The sequence below is a fragment of the Mugil cephalus genome, chromosome 17 (genome assembly GCF_022458985.1).
Source record: "Mugil cephalus isolate CIBA_MC_2020 chromosome 17, CIBA_Mcephalus_1.1, whole genome shotgun sequence".
Lineage (NCBI taxonomy): Eukaryota > Metazoa > Chordata > Actinopteri > Mugiliformes > Mugilidae > Mugil > Mugil cephalus.
In genome coordinates this window covers 11,202,752-11,219,725 of record NC_061786.1, presented here as the reverse complement: position 1 = coordinate 11,219,725, position 16,974 = coordinate 11,202,752, and the positions used below count along the sequence as shown (strand labels likewise).

The window sequence follows — 16,974 nt, the reverse complement described above, 5'->3', positions numbered from 1 at the left end:
TAATGGGATTTTTTTTTATTTTATGTTTTGACCTAGTCCTTGTGGCCCTATTTTTTTTTCCTTCAAGGGCTCAGGAGAGAAATACTAAAAAAAAATATGACACGAGACATTCAGCTTACTAGAGATTGAAAAAAAGATTTAATTACAGTATTAAAAAGTTCCTTTACCAAAAAAAAAAAATGTAAAAATAAAAACATCACACACAGCTCAGTCACAGTCACAGCCCTGACACATAGAGAGAACATGAGGTTTATTTAGTTTTTTTAAACCGGGGTCCTATAACCATTTTCACTACCACTCAAATAGGGAAAGAACCGCTACATCAAAGCACTTTTCATTATTTTTCTTATGAAAAGTGCTGTTTTAAGAGCAGAGAGACCTGCTGCTGTTTCATTTGTTGTAATGTTATTTTGTTGACCTGACATCAGTACACAGAGCATGTAGTAAAACCAATCTGAGCATGTCAGTGACAAAAACAACCACTTGTAGGTGACTGTGGACAAACAGACTTTTTGATTAAAATTACAGCAGATTTGCTGCAGCCAAGTGTTCTCGCTTAGTTCGAGTCACTTTTGCTTATAAAAAATATATATGGGGCCCAGATTAGGAAATACTAAAATATGTCAAGTATAATATGATGAGCTGAATAAAATGAAGATTCCCTAAAATAAAATCGCATGCACTCCTGGTTGAAACCACGAAAGATTAAAAATACAGTTAAAATAAAAAGAACAACAACAGCTGCTGACAAGGAAAGACGTTCACTGTTCAACAAACTTCAAATCAGGGATTTGTGTCATGTCCAATGACAGACATCCAGTATTCTCTCGCACCTGGTTTATCTCTGCTCGGAGCTTTTCATTTTCCTTGAAAACACACAAAAGACACAGTTGGTTGACACGATGTGTTTAAAGGGATTCACGTGGATGAAGAAAAGCATCATTAAATTTGAGAGGATATGTTAGATACCTCCAGGAGTTTGCTGTTTTCCTTTTTCAGCTTAACCATGTATTCGATCTTCTGTTTGTGGTTCTGGTGGCCCGCAAGTTTCCCATTCTCCTCAGAAAGCTTAATGTTCTGCTTACGAAGAACCTCATTCTCCTGTGAGAGAGCAAACGTGTCGGTAAAGTCGGCTGAATGATAAGTGTAGGTTTGGCACCTTTGTCCGTGTGTTATTGATCCCAATGTGATCTTAAACGTTTTAGCTTTAATTGTTAGAAAGATTCTGCTTTGTTGCACGTGAAAAATTGAGATCGGCTCCCACTCTCACCTGCAGGAGCTTCTCGTCATCCTGTAACCTCTCGGTCAGATCTCTTAACTCCAGACAGCGGTTCCTCAGCTCAGAGGTGAGCTCTTGAACGCAGGTCTGAGACTGCGCCAACATGGCCTCCTGCGCTTGCAGTCTAACCCACAGTAAAAAAAAAAAAAAATTAAAAAAAAGAAGGATTATCTGTTTGTCAGGCATCAATGAAAGTTTGAAACCAGCAACACACACTGGTTCAGTTAATAAAAAAACTTCACGCTTACCTTTTTTGAGCATCGGAGAGCTTCTGCAATATTTTGCTCTGATGATGAACAAAAAAAAAAAAAAACATGATAAATAAATGATTCACTGAAGAGAAGAAAGAAAACATCTGATAAACAGATACATGCCTTCTCGTCTCTCTCGTCCCGTAGCTCTTTAAGCATGGACTGTCTCATGGCATCATTCAACTTCTGACTGAAAAATCACAAGAAAACATTATTCATGTCATCCAGTCCTTAAGTCCTGGGTGGTTCTGATGGGAGAATAACTGGAGGAAGAAACTCAACCCATTATTGTTTCCATTGGGAGTCAGCTGGTTCTGCTTGGTGTAAAAATGATCAAGCAAATCCTGGATCTCCAGTCGAACCTTCTCTTTCTCAGTCAGCTGCGTCTAAGGACAGGGAATAACGAAAATTAATATTTATAGCTTTTAAAGTTACTCAAGAAGTTAAGACAAGCTTAGGTAATTGCTTTCATTAAAAATAACTTTAATGGAAAGGACTTGAAAAATCAACTTGTTTAAAGAATCTGCTACAAAATCAGTCTAATTAAAAAATAATAATAATAATACTGTACCTTAAGCCTTTCGATCTCCTCGTTTTTGGCAGACCTTTCAGCGTTCAGCTCTGCTAAAAGAATCTCCATGGTCATCATGGAGGAGCGCCTGTTCTCCAGCTCCCGCTCCTGTATCTCCAACACCTGGCTCAGGTCCCTGTTGAAGCTTCCTGGAGCACAAGTTGTCTTAAGAAACAAAAAAAAAGTTGGAAAAAGAATATAATAACATATTTAAATTTGTTATAACACATTAAATACATCCACGTATAAAATAAATCGCAGATTCACCATTTGAGGAGCGTAATTAAACAGTAAACGAGACTTACCCGAGGCGATGATTTAGGTGTGACGGTCAACTCAGCAAACGGGTTGAAAGTTCCGTTTCTTACAGTTTTCTCAACAGCGTCTTGCTGTTGTTGCACCTGGTGCAAAAACAGAGTTTCGAAAATGAGGATGCTATCCTTTAAATATTCAACAGTTGCTGACACATGACAAAAAAAAAAAAAAAAACTTCACCTTCTGCTGCAGATTCTGTATCATGACTTCCTTCTGGGCAGTTTGCTCTTGAGATGCTTGGAGGAGGGCGTTCTGTTCATCTAAGACCTTGGTGAGTCTCTCAACCTCTTCAGAGGCGTAAATAATATCCTCCCGCAACAACTCAACCTAAGGACGTGTACATTATATTGACTGAATCTGAAGTCAAAACATCATTCACCTGGTATCTACAAAGCTCCATGTAAAGATGCATTACCTCGACTGCGTTGGAAGCCACCTTCCTGTCTAAACTTTCCTTCAGATCGCAGATTTCTGCCTGCATCTTACAGTTTTGTTCCCTCATATCTTCCCTTTCAAGGCAGGCGGAGTTGTATTTGGCCTGGAAGAGCAATGACATTAATATTATTATAATTAGGAACGTACTCTAACTGATGGTGCGATGACAGACAGTAATCTAATAGGATAAGAAACGGTGAAGTTAGGAGGAAGTTACTGTGATGTCCTTGATATCTTCAGACAGGTGGGTAATGGTCTGTTCCTTCTGGCTGAGTTCAATGCGGACGTCTCTGGTTTGGTTCATTAGATCCAGAATAACGTCCTGTCAAACAACACAGGAGGTATACAGCAGGTCATTGGCGTGCTGTGGCCATCATCGTTGCGATAAAAAGACAAAGTTTTCTAAGGCTTACTTTGTTCTGTTCGATCTTCTGCTCCAACATTTTTATCGTTTCGTTAGCGGTGGTTACGTTTTGCTCAAGCTCAGCACGTCTGGACGCCTTCAACACAAGAAAGACAAATAAGACCACCAGATAAATAACCACCAAGTTATGCCAATTAATTATAATTAGCCCCCTCTTCTTATGGCTGACCTGTTGCTGATTTTGTACCGTCAAGTCAGCCACTTGTTTTCTGAGCTGTGTGTTCTGCTCAATGGTTTCAATGAGTTCCCTGAAGGCAGATACCAAGATCACGTGTGTTAATATAAGAGTAATATCAAATAAAGAAAGAAACACAATAACTTTCAACAGGCACAGTGTGCGAAACTCACTTTGATGAACTTTCTTTGTTTTCTCTTAACTGAGAGATCAGGCTGTTGGAGTGTTCCTGTTCAGTTTGCAGAGAGTTGTTTAAATCCTTCAGGAAAAAGGAAAAAAAAATACAAAATGAAATGAAGACAGTTAAGTCATGAAAGACCAAAATGATGCTAGAGTTTATAAATCCACTTACCATGACCTTGGCCTTCAGTTCCTCCATCTCCTGCAGCCTTTCGTGCAGCTGCTGCCTCGCCTGATCAGCCTCAAACTTGGCCTCCGCTTGCAGCTGGTCGTACGAATCCTGCAACGTCCGATGCTGCTCCAGTAGCTGCTCCCACTCCAGCCTGGAACAAAGACGTTGCGGTTTGTGAGCGTGTAAACACATTAGGGCCGAAGAGAGAGAACGGCGCGCCGCTATTACTCATGCTTACTGGACTTTGTCAAGCTGGAGCTGCGTGCTGATCAGACTGCTGGAGAGCTGACTCATCTCGCTGTGCTGCTCAGTCTGAGCGTCTCTGAGCGCGTTCTTCACGGAGGCCAGCTCCTTATCGGACGACTGCAGCACCAAGCGTAAGTCACGGATCTCAGTCCTCAGAACTGAAAGGAGAGAGAGAAGACTTTCATCCAGTGCAGCTTAAGTGTATTTGCATACCTCAGAATTTTTAATATTTCTGTGTAACAATGACTCGCAGTGATTATTTTTATATAAACTTAAGAGACCAGACAAAGAGGGTCCCATCAAACTAATGAAATAGAAATATATTTTAGTATCAGTTTATTCAAGAATGACTGACTCTGAGTCCCTGCCTCTATACGCTAGATCAGGGGTCATCAACGTTTTTCAGGCCAAGGACCCTCAAACTGATGGAGAGATTAAGTAGGGACCCCCTTCCTCCTATATGTGTTCTATATTAAACTCAGGCTAGTGCTTACACATATACATTATCACCTGTATTCAATATTAAGCTATTTAAATGATGCACTGGTTCAAATATTTATTTTCTTCATTTCAAACATGCAACAGCAGGGTGGCCGTGCAACTGCCATAAACATAAAAACAACCTATATATACATAATGCACGGTTTGTGGGGAACCTGACAGACTCGGCGTGTAATATGCGGCCTTGTAATTGGCTCAGCAGTGTTAGGGGCGGGGCCTAGGCTTAGATTGACAGGTCTAGTGTGGCGCTCTGTGTGAAATGGTGCGCTGTTGAATAGGTGAAGTCCCGACTGAAAGATATCGTAGTCCGCCTCCATTTATCTCTTCACTAAAATATGTTGGATTCATGTTAATGTGCATTAAAAGAAATTTAAATTTAAAAAAAAATATATTTAAAATTAAAAATATGAAAAAAATTCTAACCAAAGACTATACCTAAACAAAACAGTCTGAGTCTGAGTCTGAGAAACATTATTTGGAAACACCTCTGAACAGATTAACTCTGATTTGGCCTTAAAATGAACTTGTTACCATAGAGGTGCTCACAGATATGTCAAACCAGCTACTTTATAATATTTCTGTTTCATTTGTTTGAGTTCTCTTTGTCTACTTTCAGGACCTGTTTTTAGTTAATCATCAGATGTCTCGAGTGCTTTCAAGCGGGCTGCACTCTGTGTTTGTTCAGAGGCCAGGGCAAACAGTCAGGAGGAACACCAGTCTAACCTTCTGCAGCTTGTTGTTCAGACTGAAGGCTCTGCTGCAAGTTGTTAACGGTCTCTTGCAAGGCGAGCTGATCTTTGCTCCTATTATTTCTCTCAGTAGAAAGCAGCTGTAGCAAGTTTAAACAATTAGAAAAAGAAAACAGATTAATTAATACATTATTCTTTTTAGATTTCACCAACTGTAAAATGAACGAATAGTACCTCATCCTTGCGATCAGACTCTTGTGAGATCACAGTAACCTGCTCCTCGAGTTTTGCAATTTGCTGCTGCAGCTTTCTGTTCTTCTGCTCCTCCTCGTCGAGCTGCACCTGGACACGACTAGCCTGCTCCTGATGAGAAATAAGGAAAAGTAGAAGCCAATAAGAGGACTCTCCTGTATTTGTTTGTCATACACCAATTTAATGGAAAAATCCATTTTACCTGCACTTGACGCAGTTCCTCTGTCAAGGCCATCTCACCCATGTCCAATGGAGGCTGCTCAGCCCAAATGTCTCCACCGTTGTCTCTCCCGTTCAGGTGGTCCGGGCTGGAGAGATGCGTGAGGTGAGAGCGCAGGTTGTATGTTTTGTTGGGCGTAGTGAGGATCTGGTGACAGATGTTTCATTAATGAAGCAGAGTTTATTTTTTAAATAATTCTAGACAAAGAATAGACGTGATAAGCTGACAGATCAGTTTCAACGCTGACTGACCTTTATGGTTTCGACGTGGATTCTGTTCAGTTCTGAGACCTCCTTGTTTTTATGCGCATTTGTGGCTTCCAAAATGTTTTCCAAATGCCTGTTGGACTTTTCAAGGTATCTTTTCTCGGACTCCAACTGAGACAACTGTTTCCTAAAACACAACCCACATAAACAGTATGAAGGATTTCCGTTTTGTGGTGATAATCTCATACAATGGGTCCAGTTTAGCTCTTCCAGTGTGGAGACAGTTAACAACAAAAAACCTCCATTAAAAAAAGTCATACGTCTTCAATAACTTCCTTACTTGGTGACCTCTTTATACTCCTCAAAGGCATTGAGTGCAGTAGCGAGGTCCGACTGCTTCTGAAGCACTTGAGCGTTCAGCTTCTCAATTGTGGCCGTCAAGACGGAATCTGTAGCCGAGGAGGTGGAAGAGACTCCTGGAGCTGTAGAGCGTCATGTGATTATTAAAGGATTTTTTTTTTTTTAAATCTAGAAAACCATCCTCATTTCTGAAGTTACAGCTTTCTTACTATTTGTATGTGCTTCTGACTCCATAGCCTTCTGAAAGGCTTCTTCCAAATCGGAAGAAACTTGGGCTATGGCCTCTTCTGCTCTCACCACTGACTCAAGAGAGCGTAGTTGGCGGTTCTCCTCCCTGAGGGTGTAATTCTCTGCTGCATATCGAGTCATCTTCGGGTGATGTTCGACCTTAAAAAGGGCAGAACAAGTGGAATCGTGCATTATGCAGACATGGTCATGAGCAATGGAGACGGTGTTCAAAGCGGTTAAAAGATTTTTATTTACTTTACCTGATCTCTCAAGATCTTAATCTCTTCTTTCAGCTTTTCAATCAAAGCCTGTGACTCCTTGTCCGACAGCGAGCTTTGCCCCGCCTTCAGTTTGCTCTCAAGGCGAGAGATGTGGTCTTCTCGAAACCTGATAATCATTCGGCTAGAATGGATGAACTTGTCCTTTTGAGTCCAGGCCTCGTCCAGCTGAGCCACCTTCTTCAGTAGCACCTGAGTGTAGTCGAACATAATTGTAAATGCACTTGTATCAGCGGACCAATTTCCTCACAACATTGGAAATGGAAAAAAAAAATAAAATTACAAATCCCCATACCCTCTTTTCCTCATCTTGCTTTTTCCACAGACGAACAGCAGTCATAAACTTTGCTTTATATGAGACATCATGATGACTTTCAGTTTGGCCTAGAGGAAAAAAAAAAAGATTTGTTTAAAATATATCTAATTTATGTCTAAGGACCCTTTGTCTGCTCTAGCTCTGGTATGTAACATTGAACATGGCGTGTAAATAGTAGCAGTAGGTTACAAGGTTAATATATATTTGATCAGCATATTTTTTTACCTGTGGGGAGTCCAGGTCCTCCTGGTGCTACATCTCTCCCATACTCCACTGCCTGAGAAGCCAGAGCCTGAGAAAGTTGCTCCTTCAGTTTCTTCACCTCAGCCTGTAGCTGCCTCACATTTCCCTGTGTGTCCTCATTGATGACAGCCTAGCAAAACAGAATAATTATACAGTGATTAAATAATGAAGCGCACTAATCTAGATATCACTATAAACGTGTTCCATCTGGTCTGCTTTAATACAGTGTACTGTATGGTAGTGTTTGATTATATATTAATACCTTATTTTTGATCAGCTTTGCCCTCTGAGCAAACTGCAAAGTGGACAAAGTTTCTCCAAAACACTTTGAACCAGGGTGTACGTTTGCTATGATGTAAGTCTTTGCATTTCCACCAAGAGAGTCCTGAAATAACAACAGAAATGCAATTTGCATCATATGACAATGTCAGTGCCGTCACTGCAGTGGAGTTGACTTGTACAGTTTGAACTTACCCTGAGCAAGAAGGTGAGTTTTGAATCCCTGTAGCAGATGTGGCGGTTCTTCCCATTAGACACATCCACCAGTGCCATGATCACCTGGCCAAGGCACATGAGGGAGCGATTGATACTACTGGCCTCCTAAAAGAAAAGCAGAGCAGACAACAGCAGTTGTAGTCAACAATCACAAACGTACCAGCGCCGGACATGGAGACCATTTGGGCACCAAGCTTTACCTTGAGTCTTGAACCTTCTGTGTGTGTGTCTTTTTGCCTCTCAGATCCTGCCAGATCAACCAGGTTCAGCTGAGACATTCGGATGTTCACCACCTCGTTAATGGTCTCTTTGGACTCCAGAGTCATACTGAACACTGCGTGAGATCTTGAAGATTCGCGGTTCATGGAGGTAGAGGCCACACGACGATTGCGCCAGCCCATAGATAGCACCTAAGCAGCATCAAACACAAACGCTGTAGTCCCACATTGTGCTTAAAATGGCCGAAACACTGATTTAATTAACAATTTAACTGAAACTCAGCAGTACACCAATGAAACTCGACATATCCCATTTTCCAGAGTCTGAGTAGGCTTCAATGAGTCACAAGAAAGTAGGAATGTATACCTGGTAAGCTTCAGCAGCTGAGTTCACAAACTTCTCCACTGCCCCCTCCACAAACATGCCTTTCTTGATGTTCTCCCTGAGAAACAGGCTGGCTGAGGCTGTGTCCAGAAGGTCATAAATTTGTTCATTGTATATCTCAATAAATGAACATTTGCAAAGAAACCTCTTGGACTGAGAAGACTTTTGGAAGAAAGGGAGAGAAGAAGTGCAAAATTAATTAAAAAACAAACAGGAAACACCGATCTACATCTTCACGGTGAATGTTACATAGCTCACCTTTTCCACTTCTCTGTTGATGAGAAAAAACAAGTATTCAAAACTTCTGGGAATTACCCCCCTTAGTTCATCTGTGAAGTTATCCAGCTCAGATGGCCCTGGACGAAGAGAGAAAAACAAGTGTCAACTCACGTTATTCCAGGCTTGAGCTTAAAGAATCTGTAGTATACAGTGTAATGTGGAAGTCTGACCGAGCATAGTGAAAGTTTTTCCTGAGCCTGTTTGTCCACTGAGGAAGCAGAAGAAAAACACAATAAGGAAATGAAATGTTGCCACAAGGAGCACATCACAAATTACGCAATTAATTTTTAATTTTATATTGTATATAAGCAGTAGAAAGACCACTTACTATGCAAATATGGTGCCATTATATCCATTCATGCAAGACTCCACTATATTCTTGGCCACACTGGAGAACACAGAGTCCTGTTGAAAATGACACAAACACACACATCAAATGACCCGATTGTAATATCGGCTACATTCCACATCAATTAAGCCATTTTATTTGTAGCCATGTTAGTTGCATGTATGTTGCCATATGCTACGAACCTGAGATGTGTCCATGTCAGCAACATGGTCGTAGGTGAAGGTTCGCGGCTCCGGCTTTGAGAGCAGGCGGATGGTGTTGGGTGAGGTGACCGTGAGACACAAATTCTGATCTCCATCTGTGGTCAGCCCAGTGCCCTGGGTCAAAGGTCGCACTCGCACGAAAACTTTGATGCAATCGCTTTCACCACTGAAATATGAAAGATATGTGCTTTGAAGATGGTGAAATATAATCTTACATAAGAAGGAGACGCTGCTGCACATATTTCTATGTAACTGATTTAACTTTATAGTCTTCAAAGTCATACCAAATATACACACAGAATAAGAAATAAAACGTCAACCACAAAATCATCTGCTTAGATGTGGGTCAAGAGTATGGGGGTAAAATGTAGCTATAATGTTACTCTCGGTTTAGTTTGAAGCGCAGTGTCAGTGTGTTGAGTGAAGTTTTGGTTACCTGGCAGCAAGATGGGATGTATCGCCCGATCCTGTAAACCAAAGAATAACACTATGAAATGTTTATTCAGCAAAGTCGCCTACTAAAATGTCTGTTATCGCGGTGCAATAAAGTTTAGGTTAATCTGTGCGTACTTGCTATGCAGCTACTGAGTCGCCATCAGGCTTGCAAAAGTTAACAAAATCAATAAACAACTGCATCAAGTTCAGCTGACGGCATAACAGTTTGCTAAATCTATGGTGAGTAAGCTACCTTTTCCGCTGGAACTCATTGTAGACAAAGAAATAGTCGCCGTTGCGTAAGGATATTTAATTTCTTCATCGGACGAGAAGGACAACGTTGTTTACATCCTTCGAAATTGGCGGGCAGATCTGCTGCTGTGGCTTCTTCCGCCTCTTCTTCTTCTTCTTTGATTTATTTCACGGCTACACCGACTTTTACTGCCACCTTCTGGATTCAAGCGTGCAAGAGTACTATTTTTGGGGGAAAGAATAAATGGTTTTACAGCGTGAATCGTTTTTTATCACATTTTCTGTATACGATTGTTTTTTGTAACTGTTGAATTATATTCATTTTTCCGTTTTATTTTTAAGCTGGTTCTGACCGTCGGTTGGATCCATAGGGATGGATCGCATCCACTCTTTAACATGATTGGCTACTGAACCAGGAAGAGCATTTCTTTTCTTTAATATGATTGGCTGCTCAACCAGGAAGAGCGTTTCCTTTGAGCGTTTCTTGCGTTTTGATTGGCGCTTTCCAAGGCGTTTAAATTCCAAACGGCTGTTGTCCAGAGAAGACGAGGGGTTTTCAAAAGAGAATCGTTCGTAGTCAACGCTGCACCTTCGTATGCTTTGACGAAGTATTTTATAAGTTCTGCCGAAAATTATCTGTCATATTGAGGTAAGTGCTAAATGCAGGATGATAGTAAAGTAGATTACGCCTCGCGGTGTTTTAAAATACGATCCCAATGTTTCCGTTAACTTTAGTTAGGTCTAATATTAATAGTTGGCTAACGAAACTGTTGTTTTCAGTTTATTGTTCACGCAACTGATGTCAAGACTAGTCATGATGTTTGTGTCAAATCGCTAAAGTTCATTAGCAAATCGTCAGCAGCTATTATTTGAAATCGTGAAGAAACCGTGTTAGCGTTAGCTGTCCACGTTGAACCGTGGTGTTGAACTAATCTGCTGACGACAGTGGTCTTATGACAGTCACTATAATTATTCAGTAAAACCTAATATACTGGGATTTATAACGTATTTAGTATAAGTTAACTCAATCACTGTAGATAGGTCGGCTCGTACCCAAATCCAAAAAAAAAAAAAAAAGAATCACCTCATGAAAACATCAGCTGGGGTTCATTTCAGGTAGTCTCAATTCCTTTGAATGGTTACACAAACTTTATTGGTTTTTGTAATGAGTGGGGGGAAATCTTACATAAAATTATGGGAGGAAAGACATAATGACGTCAATGCTGGGAGAAACAAAATATAACTTGTGGTTCAACTTTTCATTGGACCTGCTTTTTTTCCTGCACCCTGTAACAAACCACACGCGTCTGCAGTCATAAGCAGATATATGATGTTATATTATCGACCAAGATAGCTTGCTACGTACCATTGTGCTGTTTGATTTCATTTAAACGCATCGCTGTTTTAGGGGGATTAGATATTAAATGAATTTGATTATGCTGTTGTAAAAAGGGGCTTGTCAATGCCCTCTGGTGGTCAAACTATGAAACAGCGGCTCATTTTCATCCAGTATTTTAACATCATTCAATGTCAAATCGTGTTAAACCTTGAAAGCTTTGAGCTCCTATCATTTGTTTAATTATTTTTCTCTTCTTTTAAAGAATAGGTTTTCTCCTTTTCAATATTTCATCACAGAAATGTTCTGTTTTCTGGAGAAGGAAGTATTATTATAATAATAACATAAAAACATAAATGATAGCAATTTCTCAACAAAAATCCAATAATAGTAGTAATAATAACCAATAATAAACTGGGTTGGGAACATGTGTCTCAGTTCTAAACTTTGTATCATCTTTCTTTCTACACACGCATCTGTAAACGCTGACCAAACTTATCTTATCAACCGAGTGCAGCTTTCTGGTTGGCACCTCCTTCCGACCACCACTGGTCCGTCCCAGCCCCATAACTTTAACAGCTTGTTTCTCTGCTTTTTTTTTCTTTTACAGGATGAGTTCGGTTGACGTGAATGACGAGAATTGTGGGGTCACCCCTGGAGGAAAGCACAACAGCTCAAGTAACGATATATTTGCCCTGGATCAGCCGACTGGGAGGCCCTCCATCCTGCGTCAGACGGAGAATCTGCCCAGCAAGACTGTAGCAAAGGGGGCGAAGGTACAGAATCTGCTACTTCTGATGTTTTTTTTGTTTTATTTGTTGTCAAGAGGTCATGTCCCATTTTTCCTGTAGGTTCTTTTCACACACTCTAGTGATGCACATTTACAAGGAAGCCATTTAGTTATTAGGTCATGCATACATTGAGTAGTTAATGAGAAAGATATGATTTTATTCTGCACTTATGAACATGAGATTCTTTATTTTAAGAATCTGAATTTCTATGACACTGACTAAAATATTTCTGCATAGGTTTGTTTTCAAACTCCAAGAAGAGATCCTGTGACCAAGAGAATTTTATCTCCCAGCAAGTCTGTCAAGATGACATCTGTGGACGAGTGTACAAAAGCAATGGAGTTCCTGAATTTGGATAAATCAAAGTAAATAACACATTTAATCCTCTGGCATGCATCCAGAGAGATTATGTTTTAGTAACCACACTTGCTCTGTTTTTACAGTACTTTGCTGCAGGAAACCACTGAGCTGCCCAAACAAGGTAACCTATCCAAAATGATTTCCTTTGATTAATTTTTTTTTTCCTTTTCTACTGAGAAACCAACGCATTTTGAATTCTTTCCACAGATCCGTCATCTTATCCCGATGACAACATGCCAATACAAAGCAAGGGAGGCTACCTGGTGGATTTCGACAACCTTGAGGATGTCAATCCATTTCAGAGCTCTAACAAGATGGTTCTTTCTCCTCCAAGGCCAGCTGTAGAAACCCTCGCTATAGATCATGTTGAGCCTCGACCCCAGACACCAGAGAATATCTCGGAGGAGCCGACCAAAATAGAATCGGCGCTCGACGAGACGCTTCCGTTCATCCCATCTGTTGAGAACTCGCTGGCTGACATCTCCGCTAACGTCAGCTCCACAGAGAGCAGTGTGGTCACAGTGGTGAAGTTCCCCGCTGTTGAGGAACAAGATTCGTGCACCGCTACCCCCGATGAAAAACAGCCAGCAAACAGGTCCATGAGCGCTGAGCAAGACAACCCATCGGGCAGTTTTGTGGAGGACGCTCCACTGCCGGCGAAAGGTTCTTACAGCTTTGATTTCGACAACCTTGACTCAATCAATCCTTTCCAGACCGGAGGCTCCAAAATTCAGAATTCCCCCGTCATTGGTAGAAAGGCGTCACAGGAGGCTGCGCCCGCCGAGGAAAACAAGCCCCCGAGTGTCGCTGACGTACCCGAGGCGGCCCAAGAGCTGCCTGTTCAGCCTGAAGTGAAGCCCGTGGCTACAGTGGCCCCAATATCTGCCAGCGCAGCCCTGCCTGCAGCTGCTGATTCCCCGCCAGATGATCTCCCAGTCAAAGAAGGCCCAGTCAAACTTGAGTTCAGTTTCGGTGATGGCACTGAGGTCAAGAAGAAACCTCCACCTAAGAAATTGGGCAAAAGGCCACCTGGTCTGAAGCCTAAGGCGGCGTCTGATGTCAAGCCACCAAAAGAAGCTGCAGTGAAGCCAGATGCTATTGATGTAGCTGATGTTCCAGTTCCCAAAAGCTCTTACTCATTTGACTTTGACAAGTTTGACGATCCAAACTTCAATCCTTTTGGCACAAAATCCGGCATGAGCAACTCTCCAGCGTGCAGCAAGAAGTCCAGCCCTGTGCTCGCAGAAACGGCCGTTCCAGAGCAAACCGACAAGCCTGCTGAAAAGGAAGCGATATCACCAGCAAGGTATGTTAACCATTTATTGGAGTGTAGCAGGTATTTATTCGTCAGTGGTGCTTTATTTCACCATGCTTCTCTTTTTGTTCTCTGTAGCGCTGAAGAGAGTTTGCCAGCCAGCAACCCTGAAGTGGTAAGAGAGGCCGATTGATTAAAAACCCCTAACAGAGCGCCCCTTGTCGTTGTTTGTCGTTAACATATTGTGTTACTGTGGACTGACAGCTGGCTGATCAGGGCGTTGCCTCTGACCATGATAAGGGACCTCAACCTGGAGCTGAAGTGCAGAGTCTTCCAGAGTTCCCCGAACCATCTCAGCCCGACCAGAAGTCCCAGCTGCTGGACTTCAATGAGGAGTTTGTTCCTGGAACTACGTGTGAGTTGATGTTGGCCTCAGCAATTTCCACGAATTTACGATTGTTCTGCTGTTGCCTTAACCTGAAGTTAAAACGGGTTCACGCCGTTCCACTCCAAGAACTTAAAGTTAAATTTGAAGAAAGGCTTCATCCCGTATAGTATGACTGTAAAAATAAAAATTATATTATTCCTTCATTTTCTCCAGTCATGGCCAATGACTTCGATGGACAGATTGACTACCTTGAGCAGTTTGGGTGCAGCAGTGTAAGTATTTAGTTTGTCAAATGTAACAATTTTGTTATTGGCGCACGTCCTTTAGATGCATCATTTTAATTTTTTTTTTTTTTTTTTTCAACAGTTCAAGGAGTCTGCGCTGAGGAAACAATCTTTGTACCTAAAATTTGACCCCCTCCTGAGAGAGAGCCCCAAAAAGTTAGCGGGCCCCGGAGCACAGGTCCACGCCGCTCCCCTCCCTGCCTTCGCTTCCCGGTATGATACACGTTCGTTTTCATTTACTCTGATCACTCAACGTTAAAGCGTCGAGTTCGTTCTGCTTTGCACATCCTGCAGGATAAAAAAAAAATGGAGTGGTTTTAAGTAGAATCACTTCACATGTGCATTTTTTTTTCTGTCCAATCCAGACTTGAAACTCCACAGGTGGCTGAGAAAGAGCCAACAGGTGGAGCACAAAAAGATGCTTTCAGGCTGTTTGATGATGCTCCCGCACCAGTGAGTCACAATCACCTGATGGCGGCTACAGTGTTTCACTCTTAGATCTTCTGACTTTATTTTTAACACCATATCTATCTGTTATTTAGGCCCCAGTGCTGAAGAGCCTCGTCCCTCCTTTTCCCCAGCAAGCAAACGCAGAGGATGCCATCATTGAAATGCTGAAGTACAGTCAGAAAGACATGGACGCAGCCATTGCCAGAGTGCAGGAGGAGGTACGACCTGAGCGCCTTGTTTTCTCTAACAATTCCTGCATCGGTTTAGAATAATCTGGTTAAACACAGCACATTCAACACAAAGATCTATAATCAGCCAAACCTTGTTGAGAATATTTGTCGTTTAATGTCATTTTGGGTTATTAATTATTAATGTCAGCCTGTTTCTAAACCAATAAGTCAAAATAATTTCTTTATTGTCTCAATTAGACAAAAGAAAAAGAAGAGCAATGGAGTGCAAAGTATAAAAAGCTGACTGATGATGGTCAAGAAATGAGGTGAGTTGTGTATGGTTTTCTTTTTTTAGTTTTACACAATATTATGTGCCAAGATACTCAACATCTCTTTCCCCTCACAGGAAAATAATTGCAGAATATGAGCTTGTGATTGCAAAAATGATGGGTAAGTTAATGCTTTGTACGTGATAAACTAACCAGGGCGGTTTGTGTAATGACGCGTCTAAAGATGATTCTTAAACTTGTGTCAGCCGACCAGGAGAAGGAGAGGGAGGTGGCCCAGGCGAAGCTCTCCGAGGCTCTGCAGGAGAAGGAGCAAGTGTCCAACGACCTGAACACCATAGAGAGATCCTTCTCTGAGCTCTTCAAGAGACTGGAGAAGTACAAGGAAGTTATTGAGGGCTACAAAAAGGTTAGAGCTCATGCACGCCAGCCCACGAATGCTCGCCGTGTGTTGGATGTTGAAGGGATTTTAATTCTCCCTCTTCTCTGCCCTCTCTCCAGAATGAAGAGACACTGAAGACGTGTGCCCAGGACTACCTGGCAAGGATCAAGAAAGAGGAGCAGCGCTACCTGACTCTCAAAGCTCATGCCGAGGAGAAAATTGGCCAGTAAGTAACGCAGCAAAACATTTTGCGTTGACTTGTGCTGGGAGAATGCCGTCGACTAAATCATTTCTCACCATCAGGGCAAATTCAGAAATTGCTGAGGTGCGATCGAAGAACAAGTCTGAGATATCGGCACTTCACGCCCAGCTGCGCAGGGAGCAGCTGAAGGTGCAGTCGCTGGAGAAGAGCCTGGACCAGAAGGTGAGTGAACGTGCTGATTGACTGGCAAACGGTATTTGCAGTGGTGTTAATTTTGTCACTGATGGGTTTATTCGTATTTTCACAGGAGAAGGAGGCCGAGGAGCTCACCAAACTTTGCGACGAACTCATAACAAAAGTCCAGAAGGGCTGAGCTCATTTGTAAATACTGTACGTTTTAATTCAGTTCTTGTTCGTGTCCAGATCATCTCCCTGTTCAGTAGATTGTTTGTCTTTATCAATGTTCTCGTAGTACTGTAATAAATGTAATAAAGATGCCTTACAAGTTTGATTAGTTTGTGATCTTTTTTAGTCAGCTGCATGGTTGGCAACCACTAGAGGGCAGTGTTCGCCTTCATTGAGTTTGAATCTAGATTTTTTTTTTTTTAATTTTTACATGTGTATATGAAAGGTTTCATACCGTGTTGAGTGTTTCTTTTAAACACAGACTGCTCAGTGTACTCACCCATCAGCTGTCTGGAGCCAGAGCTCATCTCCATCCTGCAGCGCTCACAACAAAACAAGAGCTCACCTGACACAATGCTCCCCTTCTTTCCTGAGCAATCACAGGCTCCTGTCACTTCACTCCCAGACTAGGACAATACACTTCCTAAATGGTGAAAGGGAATCCTACCTAGATTGGAGCTGAATGAGGAGGTGCCGGTGGTGGGGGGCGAAGTGGAGAGGGTCACTTAAACGGGGGAAAGGATGCAGGTCGTTCGGTGTAGTCTTGCAGGGCCCATCACTCATCTAAAAAGCCGCTGTGAGACTGCTCTTGTGTCTGCTCGCTATCTATTCAGTCATTCATCCCGGGCAACTTCTGTCCCTCTGCTGGCTGCCCTCCGTGTCACCCTCAGACACTTCAACCAGCTCAAAGGAAAGAAAGCTGACCT

The 16,974-nt window shown here is 42.0% G+C and overlaps 2 protein-coding genes across 4 annotated transcripts; one reads left to right on the top strand and one right to left on the bottom strand.

The window, feature by feature from the left end:
- Positions 1–119: 119 nt before the first annotated feature.
- On the bottom strand, positions 120–10,363 carry kif15 (kinesin family member 15). 3 transcript variants are annotated; one of them, XM_047610844.1, is made up of 35 exons: positions 9,959–10,166; positions 9,707–9,737; positions 9,250–9,436; positions 9,047–9,123; positions 8,889–8,926; positions 8,698–8,795; positions 8,422–8,601; positions 8,037–8,246; positions 7,816–7,941; positions 7,604–7,726; positions 7,324–7,471; positions 7,078–7,166; positions 6,765–6,974; positions 6,486–6,663; positions 6,257–6,392; positions 5,962–6,103; positions 5,693–5,857; positions 5,473–5,601; positions 5,273–5,378; positions 4,041–4,206; positions 3,803–3,953; positions 3,624–3,709; positions 3,445–3,523; positions 3,265–3,351; positions 3,069–3,173; positions 2,832–2,954; positions 2,597–2,743; positions 2,407–2,502; positions 2,102–2,266; positions 1,813–1,916; positions 1,654–1,720; positions 1,528–1,565; positions 1,271–1,403; positions 970–1,101; positions 120–866 (listed from the first exon to the last, which is right to left on the bottom strand). In XM_047610844.1, exons 1-35 carry the CDS (start codon positions 9,975–9,977, stop codon positions 762–764), a joined length of 4,176 nt encoding a protein of 1,391 aa, XP_047466800.1. In that variant the 5' UTR covers positions 9,978–10,166; the 3' UTR covers positions 120–761. The 3 variants fall into 3 exon arrangements, 2 of the variants coding, with proteins under 2 accessions (XP_047466800.1, XP_047466799.1); XM_047610843.1 differs by having other exon boundaries at positions 6,257–6,398; positions 9,959–10,164; XR_007114632.1 differs by lacking the exon at positions 120–866 and having other exon boundaries at positions 969–1,101; positions 1,271–1,405; positions 1,529–1,565; positions 6,257–6,398; positions 9,959–10,363.
- A 106-nt stretch (positions 10,364–10,469) lies between these two features.
- tacc3 (transforming, acidic coiled-coil containing protein 3) lies at positions 10,470–16,373 on the top strand. Its single transcript, XM_047610845.1, has 17 exons — positions 10,470–10,606; positions 11,904–12,069; positions 12,322–12,449; positions 12,528–12,565; positions 12,652–13,750; positions 13,838–13,874; positions 13,964–14,114; positions 14,301–14,359; positions 14,454–14,584; positions 14,737–14,824; positions 14,914–15,039; positions 15,250–15,317; positions 15,398–15,441; positions 15,527–15,687; positions 15,780–15,886; positions 15,964–16,084; positions 16,170–16,373. Exons 2-17 carry the CDS (start codon positions 11,905–11,907, stop codon positions 16,233–16,235), a joined length of 2,589 nt encoding a protein of 862 aa, XP_047466801.1. The 5' UTR covers positions 10,470–10,606; position 11,904; the 3' UTR covers positions 16,236–16,373.
- The last annotated feature ends 601 nt before the right edge of the window (positions 16,374–16,974 follow it).

What these genes read in the sequence shown, in the direction of transcription:
- kif15 (XM_047610843.1), bottom strand. An exon ending in AGGACCTGGACTCCCCACAG is followed by an intron (nt 7,167 to 7,323) that starts GTAAAAAAATAT and finishes TTTTTCCTCTAG; the next exon opens with GCCAAACTGAAAGTCATCAT. An exon ending in AACAAAGAAAGTTCATCAAA is followed by an intron (nt 3,524 to 3,623) that starts GTGAGTTTCGCA and finishes ATCTGCCTTCAG; the next exon opens with GGAACTCATTGAAACCATTG.
- tacc3 (XM_047610845.1), top strand. Translation starts at nt 11,905, where the DNA reads ATGAGTTCGGTTGACGTGAATGACGAGAATTGTGGGGTCACCCCTGGA. An exon ending in GAAGCGATATCACCAGCAAG is followed by an intron (nt 13,751 to 13,837) that starts GTATGTTAACCA and finishes TGTTCTCTGTAG; the next exon opens with CGCTGAAGAGAGTTTGCCAG. An exon ending in AGCAGTTTGGGTGCAGCAGT is followed by an intron (nt 14,360 to 14,453) that starts GTAAGTATTTAG and finishes TTTTTTCAACAG; the next exon opens with TTCAAGGAGTCTGCGCTGAG.